The 20504-nt window shown below is 36.1% G+C and overlaps 2 protein-coding genes across 6 annotated transcripts in view; one reads left to right on the top strand and one right to left on the bottom strand.

The window, feature by feature from the left end:
- The window catches only part of LOC149477027 (putative Ras-related protein Rab-33), an 85948-nt gene that overhangs the window by 33338 nt on the left and 32106 nt on the right, over positions 1-20504 (bottom strand). The window lies entirely within an intron of this gene.
- The window catches only part of Ubr1 (Ubr1 ubiquitin ligase), a 53483-nt gene that overhangs the window by 13777 nt on the left and 19202 nt on the right, over positions 1-20504 (top strand). For 4 of the 5 annotated variants that reach the window (XM_089711373.1, XM_089711370.1, XM_089711375.1 and 1 more), the window contains exons 2-8: positions 4742-4858; positions 15529-15677; positions 16406-16570; positions 17387-17541; positions 19270-19409; positions 19736-19832; positions 20095-20237. In XM_089711373.1, the coding sequence (XP_089567499.1) occupies positions 4770-4858; positions 15529-15677; positions 16406-16570; positions 17387-17541; positions 19270-19409; positions 19736-19832; positions 20095-20237 (938 nt within the window). In that variant the 5' untranslated portion in view covers positions 4742-4769. The remainder of the gene's footprint in view (positions 1-4741; positions 4859-15528; positions 15678-16405; positions 16571-17386; positions 17542-19269; positions 19410-19735; positions 19833-20094; positions 20238-20504) is intronic. The other variant, XM_089711372.1, reaches the window with a different exon arrangement.

Raw genomic sequence — 20504 nt, 5'->3', positions numbered from 1 at the left:
CCTCCCCTCCAAACCAATCAAACCAATCGGAACTGGCGTGAACCCGAAGATGAGAGGCCCTCCCAGCAGGCCCAGAACCAACGTCGTTCTCGTCCACCGAGTCAGCGAAAGCGTGATGCCGCGCGGCAGGATACTTTTCGTGAGAATCACCCCAAGTCACAACAAGCTTTGAAAGATATAGAAGATAATAAAATTAATAAAGCATTATACTTTGGCTTCGGTGATTCCTTAACAGCCGAAAAGCAAGTTGACTTCTCCATACAGAAGACCGCCCCAGTAGTCCCCGTTACTACACGGGCTGTGGGTTTCTACACTCAGTGGATGTATAAGAAGGTTTACGAGTTCTACGGCCGTAGACCTGATCGCATACCGGAATGTTCACCGTATGTTTTTTACCGTGTGTCACTCGCTCAGTTCGAGTATCGTTTATTATGTGGAAAGGCCACACAGATTAATACACCCGAAATAGATGCTGGCTTGTTTTACTGCCCCCGATTGGACATCGAACATCGCAATGTAATTAAGTCAATGGCTTTGACTTTCTCTCCGCTCGCAAATTTACTTGCTGGAGTTGGAAATTTTGAGTACGAAGGTGCAGAGTACTACGTTAAGTGCCCAACAGATCAGATCCTTGGAATATTATTCTCAAACCTGGAGCACACAGTAACAGCAATGGCTAATCCTGCCACCCCACAAGCAGTCAGGCAGGCATTTTACGACTTGAACCCTCTTCCGTTCGCAAACTGGAATCATTCCGTTCGAGCAGGAGTGAGATGCCGTCAAGATGGCCAGCTACCAGTAAACCCAGGTTTTCCATTACTCTTGAACCCAAACGAGTTTTGGCCTGCCGGATACGATATTGAAGCATTTGAGCACGACGTCCATCAAGTGAAGAACTTCATATCGTTCGTCGCCCGAAAGGAGATCAAGATGCTGCGCGAAGGCGCCTTGATTGACTACGAAGCCTCTGGACACCAGAGAATTCTGGTTAGCAACTCTGCAGAAGGCCTCCGAAATCCTGATCGATTATTTCAGAATCAGTGGGCTGACGAAAACCTACCGCAGGGAGATTTGAGCGCGTTCTGGACACCAGTAAGGCTTAAGTCGCAAGACTTCTTCATGGGCACAATCAACTTGGTCGGTGAAAGAAGACCCGGTGCCGGTGATGCTTTTGCATTCCGTTCTCCAATAATAGCTCAAGGACAGGCACGACAACGCTGGACAGTCCTGATCGACAACATGTTGGAAGTTTAATTTTTGGTCTAAGATCCGAATATAGGTCGACCTTCACCGGCGTTTAATAATAATTAACTAAAAATATCCTGTCCAGGATTTTTTCAGCAAACCCATCTTTAATAGATTTTTTAATCGACTACATTTATTATAAAATTGGTCTCTTTCTATTATCACGCCGGTGAAGGTCGACCTATGTTCGGATCTTCTACTATTTGTTTTGCTAATGTCGAAAGTCAAAATATCTAAAGTATTTTTATGTGTGTAATGATTGTACATTGTACTGTTTGTCTTTTAAAACAGGAAATATATATTAATTATTTTTAAAGTGAAACTTTTATTACATCGTCTCAAACTTTTTGGTCTGTGTAGCGCATGTCGCGTGTATCGCGGCTGCCGAGTAGGTATGCCTACTCGGCAGCCGACCGTCACGCGACATGCGCTACACAAAGCAGTGTTCGGAACCGTTCGAACAGTTTCACTTTTACCGTGGTTTCATAAAACCACACAACATTTTTTTACAATATTGTGTTCTATTATTATATTACCAATACATTATTTTACTTTATATGAATTCATTTTTAAATTTTATTACCTTTTTTAAAAATTATTTAAAAGCTAAATTTTATACTGACAATTGACACACTTTCTACATTTAATACATATCATTGCTATCTAATCACATATTCACATGAGGGTCGTTAGAAGCATAGAATAATGTTATTGTGTGGTATTATGTTATCTGTCATTGCATTATGATGGTCAAGAAACATGTTAAAATTGGTCTACTTAATCCTGGCTCACTGGCAAATAAAGCAGTTGAACTAGTACCCGTTGTGCATAGATCCAATCTAGATCTTTTATTTATAAATGAAACATGGATTCGTTTACACGAGGAAGGCCTGGCACCTAAGTTAATCGGATATCATTTTTGGAATATCCCTCGTCCACAGAGCATACGTACCCGGGGTGGTGGCGTGGGCGTTTATTTTAGGAAGGGAACGCATCTACAAAAATTGAAACATCCGCTGCACGCGAATGTTGAGCAGCTCTGGGTAAGTCTAAACATCGGAAGATTCAAAATTCTAATTGGCACAGCGTATAGGCCGCCGTGGTTAAATATTGATACTTTCTTCGACGCACTTACCGATTCCATATGTTCTTTTCCAAGATCCTAATATAAATCTGCTTCAAACCAATCAACAGTCTGCTAAGCTATATGAATTCCTCAATTACTGCAATCTCAAACAACATGTAGGTGGGCCAACACACTTTACTGATCACAGTCATTCATTATTAGATTGGTATAAGTAGTACATAATATGGACATAAATAACGTAGATATAAAGCACATACCTGAACTCAGTAGTCACGCATTTCTCTCATTTAATCTACCTATGAATAAAGTAGTAAAAATCAAACCTTGCTGGAAAATATACATATCGTTAAAGGACATTGATATTGAACATTTTAATAATGATTTAATGAATATAGATTGGAATAGTATTTCGTGCCTACCTAATGTAAATGTGACAGTGAATGTGTTTACAGATATTTTGATACTGCTGATGATAGTCATACGCCATATAAAAGAATATTTTCTAAAAGTTCTGTTTCACATCCTTGGATTACCTATACGATAAAGGAAATGATGAAATTGAGGAATGAAGCTTATGACAACTATCGAACTACTAACAGTGACACACATAAGGACTATTATAATTATAAACAACTAAAAAAAATACTAATACAGCTTTATTTAACGAGAAACGTGCATTTTTTAATAAAAAAGTTAATGACCAGTTTACTAATCCACGTATACTCTGGAAAAATCTCAAAAAGTCGCTCAACATAAATAAGAAACCAGAAATAGTGATCCCACCACATTTAAATAATCCAAATCTTATAAATGTGTCATTTCTAAATGCTCCCGGCAATAATGATATTGGCATTGACATTATTCAGAAGTTCAGTGATTGTAGATATGGAGACTCTAAATTTGACATCACATTCAAATGCGACAGGTATTGATGGTATTAACTTGGATATGGTAGCTCTAACTATGCCTAATAGCCTCTGTACTTCTATAATAAATAAATCAATTGAATCACACACCTTTCCAGAATTATGGAAAAGGGCTATAGTAAGACCATTACCTAAAAACCATGGACCAGTGAATGTGAAAGATCTAAGACCACTGACCAATCAACATTTTGCCATGTTTATCTAAGGTTTTGGAACGTATAGTGTACATGCAGACGATCTCATATTTGGAAGAAAATAATATTTTACCGTCACGTCAGTCAGGCTTTAGAAAGCGTCATAGTACAGCCACCGCACTTTTAGATGTTACTGATAGTTTGCTGACTGCTCAAGATCGCGGGGAACCTGGGGTTCTGGATTCGATCTCTTGTTAAGTTTAGTTTACGGTCTGCAAAAACTGTCCGTCATCAAACGTGGTCAAACTCTAATCTCTCTATTCTTAGTTTAATCAAAATTGTTTTAGGGAATAATAGCATATATACCTAACTAGCGACCCACCCCGGCTTCGCACGGGTGCAATGCTGATACTAAATACACTACAGAAAAACTGTGAACGTTGTATATAAAAACATAGCAGCCCGCTCCGGCTTCGCACGGGTATAAAATAGATAGCCCGCGGGCCGGTACCGCCGAAAACGCTGCGTCCCGCAATTTTTAAATCTGTAATATCTTCGAAAATATTCACTTAAATCATACGGTGTAAAGGGCAATATAGATCTATATTAAATGAACAATGTATTCAAGGTATTTAATTGGTTAAGGATTAATGCTGTATTGGTTAAAATAGCATCGAAAATTAGCCATTATTTGTCGTAAAAAGTAAATGACAAAAAAAAGTTATTGTGGGTTATCCATAAGAGATAGACATATACCATCGCGGACTTTTCTGTAGACCTTTTCAATGTGTATAATACTTAGTACATTATTTTGATAAAACTCGTAGGGTTCAGCCTGCGTTTGCAATGTAAGCGGAAATAATGTAATTTTTTACGCCATCACATTAGAAACCTTAAAATTAACAGTACTTCTCCACTATTTAATGGATGTTATTATACATATAAACCTTTCTCTTGAAACACTCTATCTATTAAAAAAAAACCGCATCAAAATCCGTTGCGTAGTTTCAAAGATTTAAGCGTACAAAGGGACATAGGGACATAGGGACATAGGGACAGGGAAAGCGACTTTGTTTTATACTATGTAGTGATATACATATTAAATATAGTACATATACTAGTTGTGCCGTGCAGTTTCCCCCGGAGACGAAACCGCGAGCAATATCAAGTATTTCTATAGATGATTTGTTATGATCATTGTAATGTGTGGAAGAATCCACCCTGTCCAATATTCTTTTCGTGAAAGAGTAACAAACATTCATACACCCTAACGCCCTCACAATCTTTCGCCTTTATAAAATAAGAATAAACAGTATCATAATGTATTTATAAAGTACATTTCCTTGCAGTAGTCGGTCGGGAGCCAGGTGAACTGAGATGAGCACGCCACCGCCGGTGCAAGTGGAGGTAGAGGTCGGCGACGAGTCCATGGAAGACGACGCGCCCGAGATGATACCGGCTGACAGGTGGGTGATGAATAACAGCATCTGGTTGACCTTGGACACAGAATAGTATCTGCTAGAGCAAGTTAAAGTTAAGATGTAAGAAGGGTGTTTAGGTCATATAAAAAAGATTAGTTAGAAAGTATGTTTATGGTGTTTGCCTACGATAGTCCGGGATACATCGCCCATTTTTGCAAGTGATTACTATCAAGCTAATTTTTCGTGAGTAGCTTTATTTTGATGAGATGCCCAATAATTTCATGTACGAAACTCTCGATTGTGGTAGCTTACAGAGGTAACAAGGATAAAAATTTTTGATTTGACGGTTCTCAAATATTTATTACGCAATTTGTAGGACAATATGTCTGTTGAATTATATAAGTATTAAATAAGTGAAAATAAAAAAATCAGCTGGTTAGTAATCATTTATGATGACTTCGTTATCGATACACATTGAAAAGGGGGACTCTTTGATCAAACCATAGATTTTGTAGGACAAATATTTTTTCGAATAATTTAGATAATTATCTTGAGATTGAACAAAAAAAAACATTCAGTTAGTAATTAATATTTGAGAACCATCAAATCAAAATATTTTATCCTTGTTTCCTCTGGTAGCTACCACAATCGAGAGTTTTGTACATGAAATTATTGGGCATCTCATCAAAATAAAGCTACTCACGAAAAATTAGCTTGATAGTAATCACTTGCAAAAATGGGCGATGTATCCCGGACTACGAGGTTAAAGGCTGTTTAATGTTTATGTCCTATCACAACGGAGTAGTAGGAAAGTATTTTAATAGTGTTTACCTACTGTTTATGGTCATTTGACGTGTAAGATTCTGTATCTCGGGTAAAAGATAGAGGAAAAATGGTATTCTGTATCTTCATGACAAATCGAACTGAAATATTAAAAACTATTTGGGTACCGAAGGCACGGGAGAGTAATAATTGAACAATTAGCCATAGGCTAATTACGATGCAGATAAGAAAAATTTATTCCTTTATTCAGTATTAATATCTAATATAATGGTTATCTAAATTATTGAATTAAAAATCGTAATTACGCGTTCATTCATACCGTTAACGAAGGATAGAGCAGAATATTACTCAGACTTCCTATAGGAAGCACTGCATATATGCAATCGAAGGGTTAACAGCACAAATTAGAAACACGCATTAGCAATTATAACATAAGTTTAGTTCAGCTCAGAGCATCGTACCCGGATGTCGGAAGGCAGGAATTATAAGATAATCGAGACTCGTTCTCAAGGTAACTAACTGTACGGTACATATAGGGACCTCGTCAAGGACTTGAGTATGTGCATTGTACGAATTGTGAGTTGTTTTGGCATGCTATTAAAGTCTACAACACGTAGGAATATGGAATTGTTCTTCAGAAGTAATTGGAAGATTTGCCGCGTGCGTTCTTATCTTTGCGCATTAAAATTTGGTGAAAGATGCATGTATGAAAAATGCTGAGACCTTGAAATAGGTCTATCGTTTATATCTTTTAAAGGTTTGTCTATTTTCTTTCGAGTTCTTTATCGATGTTGATGGTATTTTAAAAGATGATTTGAGTCTATTGTTAGGAAATGGTGTAAAATTGGCTTTTTAATTTATTTAAACTTTATTTATTTAGAATATAAAAGTACCTAATTTAAGGAGGGAATAAGGTCAATAGAACAATATGTTTCGATTACATAATTATTTCGACAATAGTTCCAACCGCAGTCGTGACAATTTTAATATATTCGTTTCAATTTTATAGTCAACACTCAAATCAGATCCATCCAGCATGTCAAGTTTCATCAAATAATTGAATTCTAGAAACATTTAATTTCATATTTTTATAATAAATATTACATCCAGCGATATAAAAACTTAAGCATTAATAGTGTTTGTACTAATTAACTTTTATTTCGGTCTCAAAAAGTCTTGTTCACGGCACTTATAAAATACCTAAGTCTATTGTTATGACTAGCGATTGCTTTAAAAATTTGTTTTGCTTTAAAAATAGTTTCCTTATTTTGTTATCGTTTTTATTGCGTGGGTTTTTGATAAAAAATAAAAACCGAGGTGTTACAAAAATACAACATGCAATCATTTTAATTTTGAATTTTAATCTTATTGAATTCACTTTAAGTTATTTATTATTCCTGGTTTCATTATTATAAGATTTCTATAGGTACTTTTACCGTATATACTAAAACTAAGGATATAATGTCAATTCTAGTATGTGTTTTATAGGAAGTCGGTCTATATTTATCTAACCTATGTTACGTTGACTTTTCATTAATCTGCCAAGAAGTGGGTAATTAAATTGTACGTATTGCAAGTCACTTGTTTCCTACCAATGCAATTTCTCCAATTTCAATATTGCACACGTATAAAATGTTTTTTTTTTTATGATAGGGATGCGCTTGACAATCTTGACTGATGGAAAGATAAGATGTGGTCTAAGATGGTACGCGCTTCCCTAGTAGGTAGTAGGTACCCGTCACTCTACGCTTAAGCTTGGAGAATGTACTATTTATGTCATCTTATATCGATGGAATTTTAGCATAAGGCTAGATTATTGCATAGCATGTGGAATATTGGTAACATTTCATCTTGAGAACGAACTTGAAGGAGTCGTAATTTGCAGAAGTTCTTTAAAAGACTGCAATTTATATAGAGAACGTTTATCTCCCAATACAAGCAAATCTTCTATCTGAATTGGTATTTAACGATATAACGCGCTAATAGATAACGATTACATAGTAACATTGACATAGACGGTAATTAGTCAATCCATGCATACGACATCGTCGTGGTTACGTAATACATATTGTATTGGAGACTGTAGTGGCTTAGATATGGCAGCGACAGGCGGCACGTGTCGGTTTATTATGCACGCTTTGATACAGCTCACCTTTGTGCTGCTTCTGTTATTAATCCTTATTGCATAGAAAATATACAAATTTTACATAAAACAGTGCATTTGGTGGAGAAGGCGGCTTTGTTATTTACAAGCAATTTCTTCAAAGTAACCCTGCTTTACTCTCGTGGTATCCAGATAAAAGTAGCCTATGTGCTTATCCCCACTATAATTTAATCTACCTCTGTACCACATTTCATATAAACCGCATAAGCTGTTTTTGTGTGAAAGAGTAACAAATATACTTGCATTCGTAAAACCAATGTATTTTCTTTAAAGAATTTATATGATTGCTTGTAGATTATTTGTTAAGTATTATATTTGTTTTTTATGATAATTAAGCAAAGAATGTATAGGTTGGCGTCGTAGTATTTAAGTTGATTAAATAGTATTGTTCGCAAAATTTTATTAAGCATATATTTGTTGAGAAGTTTATGTCAATATTATCGATTCTATGTAAGATTGGAATTTGTATGCATGTAATTTTTGCTTTGTCACGCAAACAATGTATATTTTATTTGTGCTTGCGTGATTTGCTTGAAATTTGGCAGGCATAAAAATGATTAGGCGCGGGTCAAACACAAGCGGCGCGGGCGCGGGCGTGCCATAAGCGCACCTCTTGAATCTGTTTTGCACCACGTCCTTCTTATACATTTTGTATGAAAGAATTTTGGAAAGGCGACGAGGCGGCACGCCACGGTTGCGCCGCGGGCGTACCGCAGGCGTACCGCAGGCGCGCTTCCCCCATCGCATCCAAATAGAGGTCAATTCACGGTCATACACAATCAAAAACAAATCGGGTGGTAGTAGACCGGGAGATACTGACACAAAATTTCGAGTCATTTGTCTGTTACAATTTTTACAAAAAAAAAATTTGCAGATTTTCGGCGGTATGGCGACCATTTGGAATCGTCCGAAAAGTATGGCATGGCGATTTTCGTAAATAGCTGCACGACGATGGTTACCTGTGCAAAAGTTAGCCTGGTACAAATGGTTGAATTGTTTTTTTTAAATCAACACATTCGCGTCGGTATGGCGGGCTGTAAGTCACACCGGAAAAGTATGGCATGACACTACCGCCTACTTCTTTTTTATGGGCTATCGGTAAATTCTAAATTTTTTGTGTTACAAATCGTTTGACTTCGCTATTTTTCCGACGAGTTCGACTAACGCCCACGCGACTAAGCCGACGGTACCAGCGTTCACACCATCGTTTTTCTTTTTGTCATTGCGTACTAAGACCCCTGTAGAACCGCCATCCTGTTACAAATGACTCGAAATTTTGTGTCAGTATCTCCCGGTCTATAGGAGACGGTAGCCTGTCAGTCAAAAATGTGTTCTCTCTGTGTGGAATTATATAGAGCTGCTATTACATACCCTTCTTCGTTTTGTTTTTAAAGGTGAATTGAATTAATCGATGAAATGATTTACACAGGTGATGGCAGTAGGGAAAGTGAAAATGAAGAAGAGCATAATGAAAGTTCCCATGTATTTACAATGTCAGAAATAAAGATAATCCTGATTTTGATTGTGTTTTTTATTTATTTGTAATTGTAATAATATTGTGGAATGATCAGTACTGTAAATACTTTTGAACTGAGATTTTAATGATAAGATTTATATGGTTTAAATGTAAACCTGTGTTTGAAAACCATATTTTATCTATACTAATATTATAAAGAGGAAAGGTTTGTATGTATGTATGTATGTATGTATGTATGTATGTATGTATGTATGGTTTTCACGCATAAACTAGGTACTGGACCGATTTTGATGAAATTTGGCACAGATAATCTTTAGACCCTGAGAAAGAACATAGGCTACCTTTTATTGCGAAATATGTACCACGGGCGAAGCCGGGGCGGACCGCTAGTACAATATAAATTTTGTGTTATTTTAACCTTCTTTTCTTCCATCATTACACCAGTACTACTTTAAAATTACTTTAAAAGTACTATAAACTTTCCAAGTAAATTCCAACATTTCCAACAAAGATATATTTGCAATCGTGGGGTTATCCTCGCTATTTACTTACAAGGAATTATCAAAACAAAATCGTTACTTTCAAATCTCTTTTAGCACAAAAAACATAATTTTACTAAATTATGCATGAAGAAAATGCATTTAACCACTCTATATAAATATCATTTTCGGACGCCAACAGCGCGCCCGATGCGCGCCCGCGGTGCGCCCGATGCGCGCCGCGCCGCTTGTATATGTCCCGCGCCTTAGGGATTTTGAGTTTTGATAAAACTCTTTAAAATTAAAACTATACAAATTAATTATATGTAAGGTTATTATCTACACTTATACTTAGGGCGTATTCAGAAAGAAAGCTTGAAACTTATAAGCGCTTATCGGCGCTTGTCATGTTCATATATTTTCCTGCGCGGGTTGACAGCACTGACAGGAAAATATATGAACATGACAAGCGCCGATAAGCGCTTACAAGTTTCAAGCTTTCTTTCTGAATACGCCCTTAGATATTAAACTTATACTCTCACATTCTTTCACTTCATTTTATCGCCAAAGAATAATGTTTCATTACCCGACTACGGCAAAGCAAAAGGAGGGTTATGATTTTGACAGGCTATGTATGTATGTATGTATGTATGTATGTATGTATGTATGTATGTATGTATGTATGTATGTATGTATGTTCATCTGTTCCCTCGTAACTTCTAAACTACTTATCAGAATTCGACAAATGACATATCATTAGAAGCGTCTTAATTGTCCGCTGGTTATAGGCTATATGGGGTTTCACAAAATCTAATGTGGCGCCCTCTAGCGGACAAAACATACAGAGTAAAAAAATAAAGTTAAGATAAATATGCCGTGTTTGGTATCATTTGAAAGCTTTTTACTTGCACATTTTGAATATATATATATTACTAGCATTTGCTTGTGACTTTACCTGTATTCATGGGCTGATTGCATATAATTCACATCTTTTCGTTCATAGCTTCTTTATTAGTTCATCAATTTAACTTTTGTTTTATACTTTTTCAGCGTCGTTTTTTGTCGTAGTTGGGTTTTAGTTGTTTTACTTTTTATCTTGTTTTAGTTAAAAAAAAACCGATAAAGAAATCGTTAAATTGTTATAACAAATGCTAGAAAATGTTGTTATCAAGTTTTTAATAGTCACCATTAAAAGAATACCTTACAGATAAGACAAAGTGTCAATTAATAGCTTAAAGTTCGAGGAATAGTTTTGTTTCTTTTTCAATATAGTTAGAGCCAAATGGTGTTTTCGACACTGTACAATGTACAGTTGAAAGTCCATTCATAATAGACTTACGCTCGATTAATAATCATTCCTATGCCAAAATTCGCAACCTATAGATTAATCTGGTAATCCATTTCCTAAGAAAAGCTTGTCTATAACCAACCGAATTGTTTTCGTATTTGCATGCAAATTAGTGGTCAATCGAAAAAAAAACACAATTTTCGTGAGCGTCCATCCGTACTCACAATTTTTTCGTTTATATGTAGGACTAGTAGCGCTTCGCGGTTTGACTCGCATTGCTCTGCTCCTGTTGGTCTTAGCGTAATGATATATAGCCTATAGCCTACCTCGATAAATGGGCTATCTAACACCGAAAACATTTTTCAAATCGGACCTGTTTCCTGAGATTAGCGCGTTCAAACAAACAAACTAACTCTTCAGGTTTATACTAGTATCTGCTTAATTAGCTTATTATTATATTTCTCTATATTATTAGTATAGATTATATAGGGCCGTTCATACATTTTTTTGTTTATCCGTCTGTCTAACGGGGTCATTGGCGTCAGGATGAGGTTTGGGAAGTCGAGATGAGCTCTACTTGGTACAGTGCCAGGTACGGTGGCATTGTTTTCTGAACTATGACGTGTACATTTTTCAAATCTTTGTTTAGTTATATGTTATTGTTAATAATGTGTTTATCTATCTTTGTTGGATTGGAATATATTTGATTGATGATGTATGGATCGTAGTAATATTACATTTTTTTTCTTGAGGTGTAATTTTCGAAGCACACCGCCTGTTTTATTACACAGGTTGCGCTTTCAAATTTTTATTTTAAATATGAATCTAATCTAAAATAATATTTAAAATTGATTATTCATACATATTTTTTAGTAATTTATAAATATACTATGTTCCTAAACAACAAAAATATGTTAAACGTTGCGTATTACACACCTTATAATTTTAATAAATTATAAGGTGTGTAATGATACATGAGTCATTGTCAAGCATGAAAATGATTTCAAAATAAGAAAAAGAATTTCTTAGTGGAAGTTAAAAAGTCTCAATCTACTGTGTTTACGATTCATAAAGGAGTCTCTCATAAAGAGTACGTCATGTTGAGTCGTTGACCGAACGAAAAAATAACACGGGACGCGTGCTTCTCTATTTTACACTTTATCGCTTTGGAGCAAGGCGTATAATAGGTTAAATAGCTTGATTACCTCAGGCTCTATTCCTGAATTGAGGCTGTGAAATATAAGCGGTGACCCGATTCAAATGCGTCCCAAATGACAAGTTATTTGGGGATATGATGGGCGACCTTCAATGACGGGTTGGTAGTTTGAAGGACGAATATGTCATCGTGAGTAGAATAACGTTTTTAGAATCTAGAGCAAGACTAGATCGTAAATAAAGTTTACAAGTGATAACTGCGTTAAAAACAACCGACTTCAAACTTGCACTTGCAACATTTATACAGACAAAAATGCTCATAAAATAAAAACTACTGGGCCTATCCGAATAAAATTTTTATGGGACCAATTCGACACCATCCCGCATCGAACAAAAAAAGAATCACGTAAATCGGTTCAGAAACCTCGGAGTAATCGGTGTAAGTACATACATAAAAAAAAACATACCGGCCGAATTGATAACCTCCTCCTTTTTTTTGAAGTCGGTTAATAAAGTTAGGTGTTATGATAAGTAGGGACTTCGAAGCAAATGTTTGTAAGTTTTGGTTCACTCCGATCAATTTAACCCTGTTAAAAAAGTACCTACCATATAATTTCATGTATTTTTATTATCAGATTTTTATATGAAAGGGAAGTTTCCATTTGTCTTGTTATTTTTAGTCACTGAGTAACGGTCTGCTGATGTCACACTATACCTTAACCTTAGTGTTCGACGGTCGATTTGGAATTAAGCTTGATGGCTTTGTTTACATTGAATCCTGTCTGATTTCTTGATAAAAAATCAGCTTGTAAAGATATACGATCGCGATCGTGATAATCGTATTGTATAAACATATTATTAAATGTTATTTAAGAGGCATTGATTACATGTCCCAATATATTTAAATTCAAAACAGGTAGGTACACTCGTTATAAATCTATACTAATATTATAAAGCTGAAGAGTTTGTTTGTTTGTGTGAACGCGCTAATATTAGGAACTACTGGTCTCATTTGAAAAATTCTTTGGATAGCCCATTTATCGAGGAAGGCTATAAGCTATATATCATCACGCTTAGATCAACTGCGGGGCAAAGCTTGTATATTATATGTATTCAAAACAGGTAGATACACTTGTTATAAATAAGTTATAAAGAAACCGACTGCAGTACATACAAGTATGAAGCAAAGGTGACATCATAGTTATTATTACTTATATCATCATGGTGGATATAATGCTGATATTAATTGCGTTTCTATGCAGTTATTATTTCTTTAGCCTTAAGCATACAGGTTATGTAAGTAATCGATTATTTTTGCTCGAAGTGTTGTTATAATATGTAATCTTTGTATGAATATTTTGTTACCTATCAATGATAACTAGGGCTTCACTTGTTTCTTTAGAAATTGATGTTTTTGAATGGCAAAGCAAACACTTCTTACCTATGGCCGATAGGGGAGGATTAGGAATGAACTCAAATGAAGTGTTCTCTTGAGTGATAACAGGATAAATGAATATGTACCGCTGAAATAAAAGTCTCAACCAATACACAATTTAAAACTTTAAAATATGCTTCTTAAATATGAAAATACTATTACACATTAATCACTGCTTAGTGAGTCGCGCATAAAATTAAACATATCGTAAATTATTCAAGAAATGTCCTAGTACTGGAACGCCATATAAATAATAAATAGGCAATAATTTCAACGCTAATAAATTGTGTAAACAGTTGGTAACCCAATTAAAGTTTTCTTTGCAAATTAAATAAGATCACGGACGTCTTAAAATAGATAAGAAATGGCGGACAACTTCGGAGAAATGCCCTACTTTCTGTACGATTTTGTATGTAAATTTTGTATGGGACGTTACGTAAGGAAAGTTAAAAATAACGCTTGATAAGAAAAGTTTTCCGTTTGTCACAAATATTTTTCCGTAAACGCTAAAATGCTTTGTAATACTCGGAAACCCTACGTTGTAGAGGTCAATATACGAATGTTTTGTTTACGATTTTCCGTCTAGTCGTTGTACATACTTATTTGTTACTAGCTTCCGCCCGCGGCTTCGCCCACGTGGTGTTTTGATAAAAGGTAGCCTATTTTTTTCAGGGTCTCAAGATTGTCTGTACCAAATTTCATCAAAATCGGTTGAGAGGTTTAAGCGGGAAATCATAACAGTCAGACAGAGACAGAGTTACTTTCGCATTTATAATATTAGTAAGGACTAGCGGTCCGCCCCGGCTTCGCCCGTGGTACATATTTACGTTTTCTCTACATAAAAACCATACTCGTACTTCAAGGAATATAATAGAAAAGAATTATCGAAATCGGTTCAGCCGTTCACACGTGATGCCATGACAACGCGAAACGGGTGCAGACCCGCCGCCTTTTTATAGCTCCCGCCGCGAAGCGCGTCGAACGCGGCAACTGATACACAAAAATAATCCTTATGGCTGCATGATTCTGTATTCACGCGCTATGACTTATAGCGTATTTCATGTATAACTTTGGTGTTTCTACACCGATTTACATGATTCTTTTACTATAACCTGCCCAGGAGTATGAAGAATAATTGTGCCAAATTTGGTTAAAATCCGTCGTGTAGTTTTTGTTTCTATAACGAATATACAGACAGACAGACAGACAGACAGACAGACAGACAAAAATTTTACTGATTGCATTTTTGGCATCAGTAGCGATCCCTTATCACCCCTTCATAGTTTTTTTTTAAATATATTTCATGTACAGAATTGGCCTCTCTACAGATTTATTATAAGTATAGATTTGCATCTAGATAGTGAAAAAAGTTTCATTTCGATACCGTATTTTTCGTTCAGATTGCCCTGATATCTGAGTAATTAGCCTTAATTTTATTTGCAAAATTACTGACTATGTTAAATACCTAATTGATAAATAAATTGTTTAATTCAAAGTCAAATTAATTTATTGCCTTCCGCATGCAGCTGCCTTGATGACCTAGTATCATGCAGCAGATAATAATCTCTGGTTCTTACATCTTTAATATTTTGATGAATTATACGACATAATACAAAGGAAAATAATAAAAGAAATCATATTGTAATAGAAGATCCGACAAAAATAAAGAATTATCAAAATATAAATTAACTCTAAAGATTACAATTTATTCGTGATCGTATTGTTAACCCTGGACCAGTTCCAGTGGTAGAACTGTATGATCATTCCGAAATTGTCCTATAAAGTGCACCGTCAAACCATTCCATTCCTTAAAATGCATACAAATTATACTCCAAACTGCTTATCACAAAGAAGACCATAAGTAACGAAGTGCCAAAATTATTCTAGGTACACAAAGAAGACCATAAATTAAAAAGTGTCCAAATTATTTCCAGGTACACATTGCCAGCGCGAGGCGACGCGATAGTGGAACTATGGCGGACCAAGATGGCCGAAGGGGTACTATCGCCGACACACTTCCAAGATCACTGGCGTATCACAGTGCCGAGGATATACTCGCCGCAGCCGAACAGGACATGTTTAGGTTGGTTAGATTAAGTTTCGTTGAAGTAGGATTGAGTTTGGGTTGATATGTGACTTTCCTTCTATATCTTAGTTTTAATTCTAATGACGAGTCTATATTCTGAGATTGGATATATTGTGATTTAAAATTTGACAAATCTGAATCGTTTTATGAAGGTAACGATGTATGTATCATTGAGAAATGTAAAGTTAACAGTGAACAGTCTTTAGTACATAAGAGAAGACCAACTGCAAGAATAGTAGTAAGCTAACCTAACCTTACGATAACTAATACCTTGAATTCATAAGAATTCTGAAGTATAAAATTTTTGCAAAAAGCCCTATAAATTTTTTGCTAATTTTAGCATCTAATCGATATATAACGTTCAAATAAATGTCTTTAACAGTATGGGGCACGCAACGCAGGTTTTGCATAATTTATGGTATCAACTACTCCTGATATTTGCATTGCTTTGAGCACGCATTTCTATATTTACGAAAGCACGGTTCAACCAGGGTCAGGTCAAAAATATATAGCTTTCTGCTATTGAAGAATGGTCACAAATTGGATTTTAAGTGCGCATGAATATTAATTGTAAATATAGATATGTATTCACAAATATTCGTGTGAACTTAAAATCCAATTGGATAGACTCAAAAATAACATCTTTCCATGATTTCTTATCAATATTTATTCAATATTAGTATAAACTTAAAAAAAAAATCAAATTCTCCCCTTAAATCATCCAGACTGGTCGTTCGACGAGGAACTAGCGTCCAAACTGCTCATACAACCCTTGGAGCAGTTCGTGTGGGGCGCGCTGGAGAGCAGCCGGCCGCCGCCGCCGCGCCGCCCCGCGCTCTGCGGGAAGGTGTTCAAGCAGGGCGAACCCGCGTACAGCTGCAGGGAGTGCGGTGAGTGTGTGACGTCACCGAGCAGTGTGTCCGACTGCTCTCCAACCGGTGGAGCAGCTCGTGTGCGGTGCTGCAGAGCCGTACAGCTGTACAGTGCTGTGAGTGTGTGTGACGTCATTGTGTAGTGGCAGATCCGTGACATTGTGCACGTGTCGCAGCGTCGGTGATCTTGAGCCGCAGTGTGTTAGCGCTACGGTTGATACTTTTCTCCATCACTAGGTACCGAAGCAACGGCCCCACGTTTCTCCAGACACACATGGCCGCAAGCGATATTACGAGCTCACATGCAAGTTTTTAGTCGGTAGGAATCCTGTGTTATGTGTATGTGTAATCCTACGTACCACGCCCGGGGGTAACTGCAAAAAATTTCCACCATAAAAAAGGGTAGTTGGATGTGGTCCTTCGAGCCGGATCGTATGGAGAAATAGTATAAAAATGCAATGAGGTACTAGTTTTAAAATGAATTTAGATATTCGTTTTAAAGATGAAACGTGGACAGGAATGATACTACTATATATATACAATATAATATATACACAATGACCGTTCGTATTGGGTTTGGTCCTTCGAGCCGGATTATTTCCATAGTGTTGGATTTCTTTAAAAAATTGTTAGAACACGTCAAGTTAAAATGCTACTGAAGGTTCTAAAACTCAGCTAATAATAACAACATTGCGAGTATTAATATTTGAACCATTGTTCATACTTTTCGAATCCCCTTACGTCAACTGAAATTTCATCTAGATGCTTATTTTACCAACTAATTATAATAAATCTTCAATACATATAGTTTTAATAAGAACATTTACTATCCAGGTATGGACAACACGTGCGTGCTATGCGTCGAGTGTTTCAAAGTGTCCGCGCACCGACACCACAAGTACAAGATGGGTCAGTCCGGTGGGGGCGGATGCTGTGATTGCGGCGATACGGAAGCCTGGAAACGAGATCCCTTCTGCGAGCTGCACGCGGTTAGAATATAATATTTATTTATTACATAGCAAAACAAAAAAAAATGTTGTGTGGTTTTATGAAACCTCGGTAAAAGTGAAACTTAGGCACAAAATTATCGTATTTGTACGATAATATCGTACGGTTCGACCGTCACGCGACATGCGCTACACAGACCAAAAAGTTTGAGACGATGTAATAAAAGTTTCACTTTAAAAACAACGTGTGCGCCGAGCACACGTGTCAGAAGTGAAACATCTTTGGCAAGATTCAAAGATACCTTTACAAGATGAGTCAGTCCGGGGGGGGTGGATGCTGTGATTGTGGCGATACAGAAGCCTGGAAACGAGATCCCTTCTGCGAGCTGCACGCGGTTAGAATAGAATATTTATTTATTACATAATAAAAAAAATGTGTGCGTGTACTAGTGTACACACGTAAGAAGTGAAACTTCTTTATGACCTTATTTTTCAAAAAATAATTTACTATATTCAACTTTACAGAAATACGTCGAATCACGCGTGGCACGGATAAGAAAAAGATGGCGCGTAACGGAAAAATGTCACGCGCAACGAAAAAATGTTATACTAAATTTTATTCCAACCCCGATAAAGAAGTTTCACTTCAACAAAAAAAAAACAGCGTGTGCGCCGGGCACACGTGTCAGAAGTGAAACATCTTTGGCAAGATTCAAAGATACCAAAAGCGTCGCTTTACTCCATGACGTGACGGTATTGCCATGACGCGAATTTGAAATTTGACTTTCAACGCGCTTAAAGAAGTTTCACTTCAAAAAATATAGTCATACATAATAAATTTTATGCATTAAAAATAAAAACATAACACAGTATTTGGTGAAAACAATGACGAAAAGGCCAGTGCTTACACCGTTGCGCTATTTTTAAGCTATAGCTTTTTGTATCATTGTATATTGTACAGAGTATGTTACAATATTACAATACATATTATAATAAAAAAAATACGGGTTGCACTCCGGGAGTGCCGGCAGAAGTGAAAACTTGATTATTAACGTTGAGTATGTTTGATATTTTGGAATGGTATCCGTCTTACGCTTTTTCGATCAGGTCACGTGTCCTGACGCGAGTTTAAGATTTTATACACATTACAGAAAAAGTGCTCAACGCCGCTAAAGAAGTTTTCACTTCAAAAGAGCGTGTGCGCCGAGCACACGTGTCAGAAGTGAAACATCTTTGGCAAGATTCAAAGTTTCAAAGAAAGATACCAAAAGCGTCGTTTTACTTCATGACGTGACGGTATTGTCATGACGCGAACTTGAAATTTGACTTTCAACGCTAAAGAAGTTTCACTTCAAAAATATAGTGATACATAATAAATTTCATACATACTAAATACATACACAGCATTTTGTGAAAACAATGACTAAAAGGCCGGTGCTTTCACCGCTGCGCTATTTTTCAGTTATAGTTTTGTAACATTGTATATTGTACAGAGTATGTTCCAATATTAAAATAAAAAATTGGTTGTCTGTAAAGTCGGTTTACTGACGATAGTTGAACGTGACAACGTCCGATTGTGCTTCTTTGTCGCTCGTTCCGCGCTCTCGCTTGCACTTCAAGCCTTACATGGAACGCCTCAGAGTGAGGTAACGCCGCATGAGTCATGTTTTTTCGTGCGTGCAGCCGGCTTTATCGAATTATAAGACGTTGTCACGTCAAAAAACTTTCTACTTTTATCAAAAATAATAATACATAAATTAACGTTAACAGGCGCCAGACGACAAAGAGGAAACGGCGAGCGTGAGCCCGGAAGTGTTGGAGCGTATGAAGATCGTCGCGTCCGTCTGTCTGTCGTACTGCTTCAGACTGCTCACGCTTGACCACGCGCCCGGCTTGCCTAATGATCTCAGGTAATTTCATTTCATTGAATTAAAATTTTTATTCATTCATTAACTTCAGACAGAAAAATGTATACTGGTAATATAAAGCTGAAAATTTTGTCTGAACGCGCTAATGTCATAAACTGTTTGTTATATGTGTGTGTGTGTAATATTGCCTTCAAAAATTGTTTCTGTGGTTTTACAAAAATGAATTTTTAGCTCTTATTAATACTATTAACGATAGCATTAAATCTTTACTAATTGAAAAATAGTAAACGATGATACAGAAAGTCCATTTTAATGTTATTTTTTATTATGATAATGGTAAATATTATAAGTACAATTTATTTTTATAGATTAAAAGACGCAGAACGCGATCTCCTACAGATACTCGACCAGCCGGATTGTTATTGTACAGTGCTTTACAATGACGAAACGCATACCTTCGAACAGGTGACTATCGCATAATATACACATGAATTATTTACTATATCTGGTTATATATATTATTAATACACACTACTAGTAAACCGCTGAATGAATGTAGTGAATTTGAAAAACTTCGGTTTAAATATGAAATTGACTTCTTCTTGAAGGAAAGATATGAGTTTGAGTTAAAACAAAAAAAAAATTATTAGCTATCACTTACGTGCTCGTCCGACTCGGACTTATCCCATTTTTGTATGTTTTTATAATTAAAACAACTCACTTCCAGGTGATAACAACACTAATGCGTGTGATGAAGTGCAACCACCGCGACTCTGTAGAACTTGTGAGTCTCATAGACCGAGAGGGGCGGGCGCTTGTCAAGTGCAACTCGTTCCAAGTGTGCGATAAACTGAAGACGGATATTGAGATGTAAGTTTGGTGGGAAAAAAATTTTTTTTTTCTCTTTTAAAAAAAATTGAGGGTTAATATATGGATGTAGTGGTTCTTGGTGATGCTAAAGAACGCTAGACTACCACATTGATCTTCTTTTTTGTTAATTCTTGTGACTTTTTGCCACATTACTACTTTTTTTTGGAAAAAATGATAAAAAATTTGATTTTACATTAAAAATATCTTTTTTAAACTACAAAATCACATCTTTTTTGGACGAAATAGATATTCAAGAATAGTGTGTTT

Source organism: Colias philodice, chromosome 26 (assembly GCF_061535455.1).
Source record: "Colias philodice isolate Cphi_HAF_F1 chromosome 26, ilColPhil1 Martin Lab GWU primary, whole genome shotgun sequence".
Classification (NCBI taxonomy): domain Eukaryota; kingdom Metazoa; phylum Arthropoda; class Insecta; order Lepidoptera; family Pieridae; genus Colias; species Colias philodice.
The sequence above is the reverse complement of the archived record's forward strand: the minus strand, read 5'-3'. Positions and strand labels throughout refer to the sequence as shown.